The sequence below is a fragment of the Lygodium microphyllum genome, chromosome 11 (genome assembly GCF_053477565.2).
Source record: "Lygodium microphyllum isolate KBCC chromosome 11, Lygodium_microphyllum_v1.1.10, whole genome shotgun sequence".
NCBI classification, from domain to species: domain Eukaryota; kingdom Viridiplantae; phylum Streptophyta; class Polypodiopsida; order Schizaeales; family Lygodiaceae; genus Lygodium; species Lygodium microphyllum.
In genome coordinates, this window is record NC_141145.1 from 160,516,122 (window position 1) to 160,534,010 (window position 17,889).

At 38.0% G+C, this 17,889-nt stretch overlaps 1 protein-coding gene across 1 annotated transcript; it reads left to right on the forward strand.

The window, feature by feature from the left end:
- The first annotated feature begins 399 nt into the window (after positions 1 to 399).
- LOC148029584 (fe(II)/2-oxoglutarate-dependent dioxygenase 4-like) lies at positions 400 to 4,145 on the forward strand. Its single transcript, XM_087688454.1, has 4 exons — positions 400 to 743; positions 1,316 to 1,566; positions 2,864 to 3,188; positions 3,698 to 4,145. Exons 1-4 carry the CDS (start codon positions 528 to 530, stop codon positions 3,914 to 3,916), a joined length of 1,011 nt encoding a protein of 336 aa, XP_087544580.1. The 5' UTR covers positions 400 to 527; the 3' UTR covers positions 3,917 to 4,145.
- The last annotated feature ends 13,744 nt before the right edge of the window (positions 4,146 to 17,889 follow it).

The window sequence follows — 17,889 nt, forward strand, 5'->3', positions numbered from 1 at the left end:
CTTTAGTGTTTGTAGCTAGAGTCTCTCTCTCTCTCTCATTTTCTTCTTTAGTAATATTGTTTTCACATAAGTATTTTGGGATGGGGAAGGAGAAGTAACGAGTGATCTGGTGGGAGAGCCAACGCATTATAGATCACAATTTGTCTGTCTGTCTGTCTCTCTCTCTCTCTCTCATGGAAGAAGTCATCGCTAGTTTTAAAACATTTTCCCGAGTCGTCCCACTGAACATATCACTTCATCGTGAAGGTGCCAGTCAGTTTCATCAAGACGAGCCTCCGGTTTTTAACTTTTTTGAGAAACTTACCTGGGGACAAAACACTAAACAACGCTTTTCTATTAACACCGGTTGCGATAATGGGAAGATATTATTGAGATTGTGTGGCAAATAGGACACGCTAGGCTCTAGCCTCTCACTATCCCACAGCCGGAAAAGCTCTCTTAGTCTCTCTCGCAGTCGCACTCTCTCTCTCTCTCTGTGGGTCTGTGTCTCTGTACATGCGAGGCATTGCTTGCTTGCTGCCGCGGCCATGGCTGACTTAGGAGTGAAGACCGTGGCAATGCCACATGCCTTCAACAGGACAGGGCTCGCCGATCATCCCAGCGTCTTCCCCCAGAACTCTCACAAGCAGATCCCCCTCATCGACTTCGCAGATCTGAAGAACAGCAGCGGCAGCAGCAACAGCAGAAGACATGGCTCCCTGCTCCAATTACGCCGCGCTTGCCAGGATTGGGGCTTCTTTCAGGTATTCCATCACATCATCGCGATTGATCAGGGCTTCCACCCCTGAAAACAATTTTCAAATCACAACGTATATCGTATAGGCTACGATATAAAAGGATTAAGTAACTGATGCAAAGTACAGTGAAAATCGATGTTCATGGCTGGAGTCCCCCTCGGAAATTCCTGTGGGGAGGTATTCATTATTCCTCGAGGAGACGGAGACCCAAAGAAGAAAGCCTACATGTTCTCTTATTCTTTTCAAAACCTTGGAAAAAAAGGTTCCGTTTTCCATAATCTTGGGTTCTGTCAATGGTGGGGGTGAAACCTGTTTCTTTTGGTTCCTATGTTGCGACTCCCCTTTAAGTTAGCACTATCAAAGTACAGCAATGCTTTATATGTGGCGTGAGTGGAAGTTTGATTGTGCCTTCTCATTGTGAAAATTATCTTTGACCAGAGTGCAAGTGCAAACCTCAAAATGGTGAAGGGGAAGCATGATTATCATTGCTCGGAAATTCAATGTACATAACTCCTTAGATCTTGAAAGTAAACCATGAATGGATAGACTATTACTCATTAGTGGTTACTTGATTGTAGGTCGTTAACCACGGCGTTGACAAAGGCATCATTGAGAACATGTGGATTGCAAGTCAACAATTGTTTGAGCTCCCAGTGGAGGTTAAGCAAGGATTCAATATGCAATCAGCATTGCCACCAAGCATAATGGAGAAATTTTCCCTGAACAAAGAGGTGTTGGCAAAGCTTGCCACACCTAAAGAGACATTGAGATTCCTCGACTTCAACCCTTTTGAACAAGACGCCATCCCCTATGCTCCTAAGTTTTTTAGGTCAGTTTATTCTTCTATATGTTGTTTATAAACTCCCACATTGATTGACCTAGATTGAGCAACATGGTTATACCCCAAGTCTTGAAGCTTGCAAGCTCATAGTGAACTTAAGGCTGATGTTGGACAAAACATACCTGGTTAGCCAATCAATAAGCTCATTGCAAGGCTTGGGCCAAAATGGCTCAAGACCAAACAAACAAAAGATGAGCTCACTTTCACGCGACTTTTTAAAGTATCTTAGAAACGACTGACAGACTATTAAAATTTAAGAATGGCAATGAAGTTGGCCAAGTCAACACCATATTTATTGAGTTTGAGCCATGATACTAGTGCATGTGCCCATAGTGAGCCCTCTGCACAAGCAGAAGTATACATGCGCATAAAACATTTCGAAACAAACATTTTTGGAAGGATGTTATCATGGATATTAACAAAGGTGTTGGCAAAGCTTGCCACACCTAAAGAAACATTGAGATTCCTTGACCTCATTGAAGTTCAACCCTTTTGAAATGGACAACACTTTCCATGCTCTTGAGGTCTTCATGTTAGTCTAATCTACCATATATAATTACATATGAGCTCCCACATTGATTGACGTACTTCAAGCAACATGGTTATGCCCCAAGTGTAGGAACGTGCATGTTCATAGTGAATTTTAGGTCAAAATGTTCATGGTTTCAAACCAATCTCCTCATTTACATGTAGTCAATAAGCTCAAGTGCAAGGCTTGGGCCAATGTGGCTCAAATCAAACAAACAATAGTTAAATACACTCACATGTATTTTGAAAGCGGTTAAGAAATGATTGATAATCCATGATAGATTAAGAATGGTAATGAAGTTGGCCAGCTAGAAAATATCATCATATGATTTGAGTTTGAGCCGTGACACTAGTGCACACGCCCATAGTGATGATAAGTGGGAGCACACATGTGTGCACATAGAGGACCAGAAAGGATACCTTTTTCTTAAGGATATTATCATGGTTTTGGGTGACTATGTCATCGTGTAAATGGTTTTGATAATTTGTTGTTATAATTCATAAGTTTAAGTTTTATTAGAGGTGTAATGTCCCTTACTATTGAAGAATAGACTTAGCATTAATATTTTCTCAACTGATATTGTCATTTAGATATTCATGCATACCAAGCTACTCATGAAGTTGAATGTGCACCTAAGCAACTCAAGTACTAACTTCAATATAGTAGGGAATCAAGTTAAGATTGAGGCTATATAGCACATATCAACAAATCATGAATTTGTGTTATTAATAATACTTCTTTTTTTTTGTTTTGTAGAGGACCTGCTTTGGAGTACTATCAAGCTATAGTTCAATTTAGTGAAGCTTTGTTTGAAGTGTTATCTGAAAGCTTAGGCATGGAGCCAAGTGCTTTCCTACATGAAAGTGGAAACAATTCATTAATAAGGACATCTTTGCATAGTTATTATCCTTCTTCAGATCCAACTTGTATGATTGGTCTTCCTGGGCACAAAGACATGTCAAGCTTCACAATATTAATGGAAGATATGGTGGGTGGCCTTCAAGTACTCAAGGATGATGAATGGTTTGATGTCAAGCCTCTTGAAGATGCCTTTGTTGTCAACATTGGTGAGGTTATGGAGGTAAATTTGCTCTTTCATTTAAACTTCACAAGTATGTGCATGTAGGAGTGTGAGCATTTAGCATTTATACAGACATGCAAATTCATGTGTCTTTGCTCACTCATGCGCATGCATGCACATATGCCCATACAAACATTTTTTTGAGAAATCATCGATTACTTAACTAGTGTATTATAATGAAGCAGTTGTGTAAACCTAAGCCCATGAGGAAGATGCATCAACTACTAAGAGGATATATCCTCCATTAGAGAATCACCTCTAAGAGGATGGTTGTCACTCACTCAATCACTCACACGCATGCACACACACATGTATCTATGCACTTATGCTTAGGTCATGCACCAATACTTAGGTCATGTTAAAATATACATGTTATTTACGAAAGCATGAGACAAAGACTACGATACACTTTTTAATGCTTATATACATGTATGATATGTCACTCACAACAAATTTAGGATGAGTTTATTTAATCTAATTCCTCACTCTTTGTTGGTTTGCTAAAATAGAATATGAGCAATGGATGCTTCAAAAGTGTGATGCATCGAGCTGTGTTCAACAAGGAGGTAACGAGACGATCTATTGCCACCTTTTTTCTTCCAACACTTAAAGCACGAATACGTCCTTTGCCAACCTTAACAAGTGAAGAGAATCCTCCCAAATACAAAGATGATATTTTTGAGAATCATTATCTCAATCATTTTGCTAGGTTCTTGAATCAAAAGTAGAGACAATGAAGTGTGTTGCATATGAAATAGCATGAGATATGCCACTTAAGTACTTAAAAATAGGTAGCAAAGCAAACTTGATATTGTTAAAGGGAAGGCAATCGGATCTATATTTCTGAGAAGGCACATTGATTCTTGGAACAAGACACAAGTGTGTATATTGGATTGCTTATAAAATTGGAGCAATGTAAATTGTCACCTTTGAATATGTGTATAACTTTTGACTAAATCAGTCATGCTCATGTTTCAAGCTCAATTTTAATCATGAAATGATCAAGTATTGCCAAATATCCAAATTCATGGAAGCTAAATGTTGTACTATGGGATTCCATGTAAGCTTATAACAACTTAACATTAGTATTTGTTTCTAAACAAAAATACACATGGCTAGAGTATGTTAAATTTTTAAATGTCAATAATCTCTACATCATGGTCAAATATCATAGGCCAAATGAATTATTTGATATTACTTTGAAGTTATGCCTTTTGGAAGGGAAATTCAAGACATCAAACAAATGATCGTTGTTTTGCATACATGTTAAAATTGGATGTAACTTTATCTCAATGATAATGTCCTTATATTACCAATGATGATTCTATATGTTTGTATTCCTTTAAATATATAATGATGAATGAAGTATGTGATCTCTTATCTCATGGAATAGAGGAATAATATGTGGAGTGCATTTTGTTGATGGTCTAGATTTCTTACCTTGGAGGTAGGATTGCTATAAAAAAACTAAATCCAAAAAAGCTTGAGATATTTCATGCTGAAGGAGTAAGTATTTTGTTTAGCTTGTTCACCAACCAACCACAAACATAGGAAGTTGCATTGGTTGAATGTCATGTTTATCTTAGTTGTGGTTTATTGACCTTCTTTATTTACTAGGGTAGGACACTTGACATTGAAGCTTTACATCTTTATCATTATTTTGCTTTGGCATGCACTAGAAAATCATGTTTTGTTGAATGGCCATCACTCAAAGTATCATGATAGTAATGCTACATAATGTCTCACAACTTCCTCTTTACCTTTGATATTTTCTTTATAAGTTGAATCAATAATGTGAAAGTTCCAAACCATTTACAAAGGCCTTCTTCAAGCATATTTTCCAAAACACTTATGGGCACCAAGTGTAGTTGACAATCACTAACTCCCAAGTGCTTACTCATTGTGATAACTATAGAAAATTGGGGAGAGAGAGAGAGAGAGAGAGAGAGAGAGAGAGAGAGAGAGAGAGAGAGAGAGGGAGAGGGAGAGGGAGAGGGAGAGGGAGAGGGAGAGGGAGAGGGAATGTCCACACCCCTCCTCATTTTGACTTCCTAATAGTCTTCATTTAGACATATCACATGCATCGAAGGGATAATTCAAATACCTTTCTACACGTGTTATCTAGTTTTGAAATGACTTTAAAAAACTTACTTTTTAAAGTATCCCTATGCAAAGAATGAGACTTGCCTAATTGAAAGATGTGCTTCTGCATCCAAGAAGGATGCATTCCCCAAGAGACTGACCTAGAAGCTCGAAAAGTGAGAAATATGTCTCAACTCTAATATACATGCATATTATATTTTACAGGATAAGGCAGCTTGTTGAGTTGTATCAATATCTCAAGAATGTTATTAATGTAAAATCTTAGAGTTAATGATGTGTTATTGTTATGGGATCACAAAAATGTAATTAGCTCATTGTGATCCCTAACAACAATGAGGGTTTGTTTTTGTATGAAAAAACCAACTCAAGATTCAATGCCTCTAAGTGCATATAAACATATGTATGCATATATATATATATTCATACATATGTACTTATTTATGAATGAACATATATTTACATGTATAGACACACATATATGCACAATTTCTTTTTGAAGTATATACATAAGTTTCATGACCTCCATATGCAAAACTAGTCTTGGTAATGTCACTCCATAAAAGGGGAAACTTTTGGGTACTCATATACTAGGACAAGAGGTCAAATGTATATTATGGTTTTAATGTTTCAAAATTGACCTATATAGGTTCTTGTTGAGTTATATCAAATAATGCTATGAGCTAGTTAGCCACAAGTATTGAAGTATGGTCTAGAACCAATAGCAATAAGGAGTAAATCACCTATGTACTAGAAGAGCTATAGAAAGGACCATGCCAATATGGTGAAATGAATAAGTTTACCAAACATACTAAAAGTTCTGCTAGCAATCTTTATTGCCTCTACTATCCCTACCCTTACCCCCATCCCCACCCCTCATCCCCCCTAACCCAAGGATGCATTGAGTCTTTCCTTCTCCCAACTTGTTTCAACTTGCTCTCGGCTTGTCGATGAGCTCATCAAGGCTTAGCTAAGACTTATTGAGTTCTTTTTGGGCTAAGGTGTAGCCATTCTATCCATTTTGAGTAGATATAAAGCATATTACAAAATGGACGACTATGGTAGCCTGATAGTACTTTCATATTTTGGCCATAACTTTTGCACCTGACATCAAATTTAGGTGTTCTATAACTAGAAACAAGAAGTGTGATAGGAGCAATAGATTGAGCACTCACACAGATGATTCTATGGAGTTTTTAGTTCTTTATGTCACACAGAGTAGAATAATTTTGGTTTGGATAGAAAACAATAAATTTCATAATACATGTTTGATGCTTTGGGGATAGATATTTTGTTGCCAGTATGGTATGGTTATGCTTTGAGATGCTATTTTGATATTTTAGAGCTTGATTATATCAATTTGGTAGATTTTTTATAGCACTGAAGCTTTGAATGCCAATTGTGCCTACATGGTATTTCAAGTATGCTCCATGTCTACCGTGATATCTAACATTGATGTATGAGCCCATATATGGTTATGAAATGATTTGGCACTTGTATTTGATGTACTTGGACTTTGGTTATTTTCTTTGAGCTTTTATGGTTACTCATTTACGTGTATTGAAGCTTCATTGGACACTTATGCTCTCGAATATATTTGTTATACACTTCGGCTTCCCAGATGCTTTGATATATATGTCTTGAGCTTTTCTTGCTTGATTTGCATTCCAAATTTGCTTCTAGTAAGAGATGCTTGTATTTACTTGGCAAAGCTTGGTTCTTTGAGACAATGGGCCTCTTGGTTCATGTATATCCTTGTTTGTATGGTATTAGACATAGTTACCTCTGCTTGTGAGATGATTTGATTTTGTATACTTTGGATACCGGTATTTACCTCAATCAATAGTTTGTCACTGATGTATATGCTTATGGGATGTGTGGCTTACTAATAATTTGAGTTTGTGACAGTCATTGGTATCGATGGTCTATGCTTAGTCACTGCTAGTTGCATTCTTTGTATCTTGATTGCTACTCTTGGATATCCCTAGTAGTGGAAGCTTGCTTTCTTGGCTATTTTCCCATAGTTGGATTAATATATACTATAGTATTTATTTCATCATTGTTTTAGTTATAGTTTTCAAGAATTTTTTTAAAGGGCAGACATTGTACTTTGATAGTCTATTGCTTGTAGTTGATGGTTAGCTCTATACTTTGGTATTCCCTCCTATTTTTCCCCTTGTTTTTGGTTGATTTTTGTGGGCTGATTTGTAGTCATTTATAACATTCCATTCTCCTAGATTTTACATTAGTATAGTGTCATTATAGCTAGTTCTTCAAATGATAATGCTATTTTTAATATTGAAAATCTTGATGACACAAATTTCACCTAGCCATGATTGACAAGGCTTGAAAGATAATATTTGCTTTATTGTAGAGGCTAGATGAGAATAAGCCTTAATCATGTCCTTAAAATACTTTGGTTGGATTTGGCTATGTTCATATGATAGGATCTTTTGCCCTAGGATTAGTTGGGTCACTTGTGAGTTTGATACACGAAAAACTTTGATCAATTGTTAGAGGTTTGTACTTGGAGACATGGTATGGAGTGGATTTCCTTCCAAAAATAAAGGCCACAAATTTTTAACCCATACCAAACATGGTGGGTGTATTTTTAGGACTACTTAAAAATATATATTTACATTGATCCTTAAGGTTACCACTCTTGATAATTCAAACATTTTAAGAGTTGTATCTAACTTCTTAAATCCTTTACCACTTTTTGAAATTTCAATGTCTACTCACATTAAGAAAGTGTACATTTATAACTAAATCACAAGGCTAAACACGATGATAATGATAACTTTCATATAGCATGTAAATTGGGATTTGGCATTCGCATCCAGAAGCTTCTCCCCAATGAAGTGATACTGGATCTCTATGTGCTTCATTCGGACATGGAATACGGGATTTCGTGCCAAGGCAATGCAACTCTCATTGTTGCATTACAAAATAATAGGACGAGTCTGTTGGTAGCCAAGCTCCTCCAACAACCGCTGAAGCCACATAGTCTCACACGTGGTAGAAGATGCAGCCCAATACTCTGCCTCAGTCAAAGATAGGGCTACCGTAGGGGGTTGCTTCTTGCTACTCCAAGAGATAGCACTAGTACCCAAGGTAAAACAATAACATGTAGTAGACCGCCTTTGATCCACATCGTCAGCCCAATTTGAATCACTCTAACCTATAAGAACAATATCAGAAGCACTTGTACCCGTTGGATAGGAAATCCCGAGGTCAAAGGTCCCCCTCAGAAATCAAAGTATCCTCTGAGTAGCCTGCCAATTCACCTATTGAGGTGCACTCATGAACCCAACCAAAAGACCTACAACAAAACATAGATCAAGCCGTGTGTTGAGGAGCCAAATCAATGATCCAATTTGCTGATGGTAGTGGGTAGCATTCGCCAAAGGGGAATCTACGTGTGAAGTGGCCTTCGAGTTCGGATCCATAGGAGTAGAAATGGATTGACAATCCTCCATCTCAAAAGTCACCAAGAGACCTTGCTCCCCTCTAGTATGTTCTTATAATGATCTAAGAAGTTGTGTTGAAAAACTTGTTGCCACAACTCTCTCATATGGCTCATGTCTTATCATCTACAAGGTATCCATATCCCTCCGGGTATGTCTAAGATGTGTCCTCTCCCACCTGTGAACACACTTTTGGACATATCCAAGAGACCCCTGTACATCTCGTGTACCCACGGGGGTAGTATCTCTCGGAGTAGCATCCATAGGGGTGCCAATATGTAAATATGGTAGATACTAGCTAAAAAGCAGCAAGTTAGGCTTTTGAAAACCAAGAGTGTAAAGCTTAAAGGCATTGATAAAGATATTTGGGATGAGTTGGATGAGATATACAAATCCACTCTTATATTGTCATTGTCAAAATGGGATTTATTTCAATGTTGTGGCAACTGACGATAATGCTCGGTAGTTATGGAAAAATATATGCAATCGTTATGACAAGAAAAGTATTTCTTCATACATGTATTGGTTGAAATAACCCATGGACCTTCATGCATAAAGGAAGAGACTAATGTGTCTGTGCATTTAAATAAATTTCATTCTATTTTCAATTAGTTAACTAATGCCTCATCCACTTTTTCTCACTGTTGGATACTTGATTCATGAACTTCTTTCCATGTTACTTTGCATAGGGATTGATTTCATTTGTATCATAGCATGAGAGGTTTTGTTAGACTAGGAAATGACTTGGCATTGAATATTATTGGCATTGGTGATATTAGATTGTAATTTTCTTTGGGAAGCACTATTGTCTTGCATGATGTATGCAATGTTCCATCTTTGACTAAAAGCCTACTGTCTACTAGTGGATAGTTAGATGATGTAAGATATTATGTATCTTTTCGTGATTCTGCATGGAAGATTACTTGTGAAAATCTTGTCTTTTTCTCGATGTGTCAAGGCTAGCAATCTCTATCAATTGCTTGTATCTGGGTCTATTGACCATATTTTAGCTATAATGGATAAAATACCACATGTATATTTATGGCATCATCACTTTGGACACATATCCTTAAAATGAATGAAACTACTTTCTTATTGTAATATCTTTCACCCCTTAACTACAAATATTTTGATTCATGTGTCCATTAGCTTTATGGTAGATAAACACACATTTCTCATATGAACTCTGGCATTACATGCATGGATGAGCCCTCTAGCTCTTGTTCATTCTAATGTATGTGGTCCCATGCCCTATCAATCACTAGGTTGTTGCATGAAATACTTTGTGACTTTCATTGATGATTATTCACATAAGATCTAGGCATATCCCATAAAGTAGAAATCAAATATATTTGCTACCTTTTAAGGTTGTCTTACTCTTGTTGAGAACTAGTCTGGCTATAGGTTGAAATACCTAAGTTCAAATAATGGGGGTGAATATGTCTCTAAAGAATTTGAGAAGTTCTATGATAAGCAGGGTATTAAGCATCACTTGACTACCTCTTATACCCACCCAAGAATGGTATTGCAAAGTGCATTAATAGGATGATTCAAGAGAGAGTTTGTAGTATGCTTAGTCACGCAAGCTTACTGTAACATTTTTGGACTGAGGTAGTTACTACTACTATACACGTGATAAACAAATCCCCATGTATTGCTATTGATTGTCAAGTTACATAGGAGGCATGGTGTGGAAAACCTCTATCATATACTTATTAGCATGGCTTTGGATGGCTTTGGATGTGAGGCTTTTGGATATGTTCTCAAGGACAAATGCAATAAGCTGGATCTTAAATTGGTAAAATGCATCTTTATCAGTTATGGGGATGCAAGTGTGATTGGCTATTGTCTATGGGATCCACAGACTAAGAAGGTCAGATTTTGTAGAGCCATGATGTTGTTTTCCATGAAAATAAGATGTATAAGCAGCATGAGTAGATAGTTGAGGTACATGGGGTGATATTTCAAGAGGAAACTCTTGTTACCATATAGCGAACTAGATAGCTCACAACTGATGTTCAGCAGCCCATGATCATAATGTTGGACAAGATGTATAGGCCCCACAACTTATTTTGAGATAGTCTACTAGAGATAAATGTCAATCTGATCGATTTGAGCCCTCTATGGACTATGTTATGGTGAGGTGTTTTGATGAGCCCCTTACTTATGAGGAGACCATGTGCATAGGTGATAGTTACTTTGGGAGAGGGCCATGCAGTCAAAGTATGACTCATTGCAGAAAAACGATATATGGGATTTGGTTCCTTTACTCAATGGGAAACATGCTCAGAAACATGCATTACCATGCAAGTGGGTATATAAGAATATCCTTGGACACTCCAAGTCAACATATAAGGCTAGATTAGTTATTAAGGTTTTTAAGCAAGAGCATGGCATTGATTGATGAGGTCTTTTCTCTTGTAGTCAAGATAGCTACCTTATGCTTAGTATTTGCCTTGGTTGCTTAGTTAAATTTGGATCTCTATTAGATGGATGTTAAGATGGCTTTCTTACATGCGAACTTACATAATGAGATTTATATGTGGTACCTAAGAGCTTTTAGCAAGATAAGAAAGATCCTTTCTCTAGGGAATCATCTAAAAAAATTTAAATGTATCATGTGTGATCAACGGAAGGGCTATTTTATTTAGTAAAATTTACAAGAGTACATTTACAAAATAGATCTTTGAATAAAAATTTAAAAAAATTATAAGTTTATTAAAGAAAATATGATTATTTAATTACCTTACAACATGTAAGAAAATGGCATTTTCTAATATCCTTTGAACATATGTGATATAGAGGGTTTATATATAGTGACCCCCTCAAGGAGCCTTTATGGTCTCAATCACATACTTACGGAATTGTATCATAAGTTTGATGCATTTATACAGTTGCATTCATACTTATGCAATGATATGGATTCATATCACTACAAGATATAGGTCTCATACTGATGTTCAAAGCAACGAAAATGTTCACTAAAAAAATTACCCCCATTGTCACTAAACATGTCAATATTAGCGATGTCATAGAACCTCGCTATAGGCATTGCTATTTGCGTCGTAAATGCCATGCAAACTACGATACTAATAGTGACACGTGCAGGTAAATTTGCGACGCTAATATCGACGATTACAGAGAAAAATTTTACAAAAAGGTTACAATAAAGTGTACAATGGTCGCCAAAATGAAGGCAAAGTGTACTTGAATCCAGAAGATTGATACATAAAATAAATACAAGATTGCTTAATGAAAGCGCTCATGGAGTTATGGCAAGATACAAAGGATGATAATAACATAGTGCATGTAAAGTGCCTACATAAATCAAAGGACCAAAAAAGAAGAGAATGTACGCTCCATGGATCCAAGCGTGAGCTATAGATTTTTGCCATCCGAAAGCTCATCCTACTACAAAGGAACATCGAACGGAATTTGCAAAAAAACAAACTACACATCAGTTCACCATACAATAATGCATTTTAATTAAAATTAGTTGTTATGGACAAGAAAGATGAGTAACTTACTCGGCCACCGCGTGCATACAATCTATCGATCAATGCAGTGAGATTATTTCTCTCTGCATATCGAGTCTCTCGGCTAGTGGGATCACGATTCGTAATGGAGTGCTACAAAGAAAACAAAATATAACTATAAGAAACATGATTCTTAGTACAAGCGGTATTGCAAAGAAATAATCAAGAATAATAAAAGAAAAACTTACAAAGTGCTCCATATAAGTCATGTGGCTGCCACTCCCAAGATGATGGACCACTCCTACCTCCAGTCATGCCCTCGCTGCCTCACGGTGTTTTCTCCAACATCCTAGAGAATCTGTAGCCTCCTCCTTGAGTCGGCGCCAATCATCTACTTTTAATCACTCAAGCTTTGAGGCCCCACTCTTAAGTGCCTTACGTGCATCCGATCATTTTTGTGACATGTATGCACGCATACACTCCATCATCCAACATGTGAAAAACCTATCTGGGTAGTACCGAAAACTCCTCATGCAAGGTTAAGAGGAAGAAAAAATGGTTGCCATGAAACCTTGAGTTAAAGCTCTGAGTTTAGATTGAAGAAAATTAAAGAAGCTCCTCAAATGGTTGGCTATGATACTAGTTGAAAGGTAGAGCCCGAGTGGAAGTACATAAGCAGAAGCAAGAGCAAAGCAAAAGCTATGGTGGATGGAGCAAGAAAGCAAAAGAGAGAGACACCATATGTGGGAACTCCAACTATCATAATCTGTGATGACCCAGCCTGCCCTTATTCAATAGTCACTAAAAGAATAAAGAATAAAAAGTGATAGTGATGGGCACCTCACCACTGCGGTGTGTATAGGTGTACGATGAGTGTGCTTAAAGTAAATATAGGGTGGCATAGGCATTGTTGCCTTTACACCCAACACTTCTTCTTTCTTTATCTCTCTTTATTATTGTCTTTCCCTCTCCTGTAGCACAAATATCCGAGATTGGCATTGGCTTCCTCATCCAAATGACTAGTAAAGGCAAGTGAGAGGGGTTGGTAGTACTCACAGATGACCACTTGGATGAGCTTACATGGGCTAGACATCAACCAGCTCCAATCCTTTGACTATAGCTTGGACTGTCCTACAATCCCTCTTAGTTGATCTGAGCTAAATTCAATTATTAGGACCAATGTCTTGAGAGTTGAAAGAGGGAGAACTTGGATCTAGCCACCACTCCCTTTAGAACCGAAGATGGCTAGAGCCACTTCCTACACCTCTCTGAGGATGGGTTTATTGTCCAACCACCAAATATAGGCACTCACCTCTCCCATAGTATGTGGGCTATTATTGGATATATACGCATCTCCTTCCATCAGTTGAGGATAGATATTCTAGTGAGGATAGGATATGCTAGCTTTATGATAGAGAGCTTGAGATAAAGGAGCACTACATATATAGATGTACAATGTACTATGACATATAGGGAAGGTATCACTATCTTTTTCGTGAGGGCTTTGGACCTCTTTGTTGTTTCATGGAGTATGAGGACCAAAGATATCCATGGCTTTTCCTCTTAGAGCTCTAAAGGCACTCCATAACACTGCTACAAGATAAGAGTGGTAGGTCCACCTTATAGAGCATGTAAGATACGACGTGAGTTCAAAAGAAAAGATATTATATTTACTAAAATTTATAGGATTATATTTATAAAATATATTTTAAATTACAAGTTTAAAAAATCCATAAGTTTAATAAAGTAAAAGGATTTATTTTAAGGCCTTATAGCATGTAAAGAAAGGGTGTTTCTTAATGTCCTTTGAATGCATGTTATATAGATGATTTCATATAGGTGGACCCCTCAGGAGACTAGCTCACCTAAAGGGACCCACCAACCAGAGAGTAGTGATGGATTTCATTTGTAGATCAGATCCCATAGGCACTACTACTTAAGAAAACACAGATCCATCTCACCAGACTACCCCTACTATATGTCACGGAGCCACACTAGACAAGGCCATTGCACTTTTTTTAGCACAAAAACCTCGAATGTGTGACCAACAACTAAGGGGTCCATACTATACTTAGATCAAAGCCATTATCATGAGACATAGGAGACTCACCCCTTGATACATTACTAGAGAGACCCTGGATCACATCATGGTTGGGATCATGTGTTGATCTTGACATTTAGAGAGGAGCTACTATAGCTAGATACCTTATACATTCAATTTCCTAGACATAGAGATCTTTAGATGTTAGTCACTTTCATGATGATGAGACGACATTAGATAGAGATGTACTTTGGTTTTCTCATAGGTCACATTGGCTTTTTGCAAACGTTAATATATCTTTCTTTCTTTCTGGTTGACTTCCTCTCTCTCCTTCTCTCTTATCTACCCCCCTCTCTCTCTCTTTGTTCCTTAGTCTCTCTCCTTCTCTCTTTATTTTTGTAACACACACACACACACACACACACACACACACACACACACACACACACACACACACACACACACACACACACACACACACACACACACACACACACACACACACACACACACACACACACACACACACACACACACACACACACACACACACACACACATATCCTCTCTCCCTCTCCCTCTCCCTCTCCCTCTCCCTCTCCCTCTCTCTCTCTCTCTCTCTCTCTCTCTCTCTCTCTCTCTCTCTCTCTCTCTCTCTCTCTCTCTCTCTCTCTCTCTCTCTCAAGGATGAATCAAGGATACATCATTGGAGCTAGATCTTCCTTTTGTTGATATTGTTTTTTATAATTTAAACAAAAAAACAAAACAACACAAAAGAAAACAAAACTTCCTTGCATAGAATAGAGGTTGTTGCATTCTGAAAATATGAGTGAGAAATTGCATCATTCAAATACAATGCAAAGGGACTTCGTGCATAGTAACCTTTTTTTTACAAGAAAGGTCTTGAATAACATGTTGGAAGATTGATGAGAAAGGGAGAGATATCTTCCATAGAGAAATAAGGGATTGTGAAACTGAAAGAAGGAGAATCTGTGCATGCACAAGAGTCTTTGCATGTGCTTTAGCACACCCAATACCAATAAGACCATTTTTTGGATGTCAAAGAAGAGCCAAGGGAGAGCAAAGTTGACACTTGTTGTGCATGTGTGTGCCGCCCACTAACACATCACCTAGCGCACACAAGAGCATTGTGCATGCTTCTGTGCACACACCTAATACATTGGACACACTACATACACACCCTACACTAACACCACAACACACTCACATGCACTCACTTACACACACATAACACACCACAACCCATAGACACATGCTCAATCGCACATACACACTACACATACATAATAAACCTTGATACACATGCATGATACACATACACACATACCCATATCCTCACATATGCACATGCCACTACACAAACCCACTAGACACATCACACATTACAGATAGGTGCACACTCAAACCCTTCCCCCTCTCCATAACCCACATCCAGCCTACTCGGTAGGAATGATCATAGGAATTGGTAGAAGCACAAGGTGCCTTAGGTGTCACTTGTGTGACACATAGTCACATCCCATACATATGCACACTACAAGCACACATGTGCACACCCTACATGCATACATAACTTACAAACACAATAGACACACACATATCCTATATACACACTAGACCCATAATCACTTATACAGAGCTATCCACATGTGCTCACATGCATGTGCACACAACCTTTGTGCACTTTCTTAAGACCCATGTGTGCATTAGGCACATGCACATATATACAAGATCCTCCCTGCACATAGATAATTGCACACAACCCTTGTACATTGGCATGTAGACACGTGCATGTGCACCCATGCACTTGCACACTCACATGTGCACATAAACTATTGCATGTGTACACATGCGTACACACACATAATCGCTTGCATATAGTCTCCTACATGTACACATACACTCGTGCACATGCACATAGGTCATCACACATAGATGCTAGAACTTAGGACATTGCAAAATACCCTTGCACACCTGCATACACATAATACCCCTACATGTAGGCCCCCCTAGGCACACATAGGCACATGCATGTGCACACATCCGTGCACATAGACCCATGTATACACATGCATGTGGACTATTGCACAAGCACACAACATCCCGCACATAGACACGTTTACGTGCACATGTATATAGCACACATCGCACTCACATATACATACACTCACACTCACATCACTACATGTTAGTCTCACACTCAACACACATACACATTGCATCCATGGAGCACAACACAGTGCATTGTACATACACATACACACACAACACCCCTATACACATCCTTGCACCCTAGTTACACACATAATTGCATTTACAGCATATTAGTGCCCACAAAGCCTAGTACTCTCTCATCCTGCATGTGTTTAAGCCTCTAACCAAGCACACTACACCTAGTGCACTCAACTCTAGCATTAGGTGCATTCATACACACACTAGGATACTTGTGTGCATTTGAGTGCACATAAGTGCACGAGTATACGTACACTAACTAGTGGACACTACACGATAGCACACTGACAAATGATTTCTGATGTCAAGAATTGCTTAAAAATAGCTAAAATTTTCGAATTTCACGGAAAAAATAGACTTCGTCGAAGGTGGCAATTGCAATGAGTATGATTTTAAGCGATTGTGCCCAAAAGTGCTTTAAGGACCCACCGGACGGCAGTTGGGGAATTTTCATAATTTTTTGCCATGTCAAAAAGGACTTCTCGAGATGCCTAGTAGTAGAGCACTTTGAGACGGATGCCTAGGAATTTTTGGAGGTCAATTTGGAGGCCGGACGGGAGGCCAAGGGCCAAAAGGGCCAAGTGTGAAAGGAACTTGAGCCCAAAAGGTGTAACCTTTGGGGGCTCCCTTTGGGGGGGCTCCTAACTAAATTGATTTCGTGAGGGGGAGCAGGGGCCTTTTTTTTTTTGCAGATGCTGTATTTATTATTAGTACTTAATCAATATCATTAACATATTAATAACTACAATTAATCCATATATCATTGAATTATTGTATACTTACATTATATGAATTATTATTATTATATATAAACACACACACACACACACACACACACACACACACACACATGTGTATATGTGTGCACATGTACATGTGTATGTGCATGTATTGTTCATGTGTTTTTATAGTCTATGTGCATTTTTGTATGGTTTTAGAGTATGCATACTTTGCATGAACATGCTCAACTATTATAATTATTATCTCATCTCATATGTTCAATAAAAAAAGATATTTAAATTCATTTTTTATAGTGTATATGCATTTGTGGATGTTTTTAGAGTATGTACACATTGCATGCATATGTTAAACAATTAAATATCATTTCATTTCTTATGTCAATAAAAAAAGAAGTTCATCTCTCTCTCTCTCTCTCTATAAAGGGGAGAGAGAGAGAGAGAGAGAGAGAGAGAGAGAGAGAGAGAGAGAGAGAGAGAGAGAGAGAGAGAGAGAGAGAGAGAGAGAGAGAGAGAGAGAGAGAGAGAGAGAGAGAGAGAGAGAGAGAGAGAGAGAGAGAGAGAGAGAGAGAGAGAGAGAGAGAGAGAGAATAATCTAACCTCGATTGAACCTTCAAGAAAAAGCCTCTT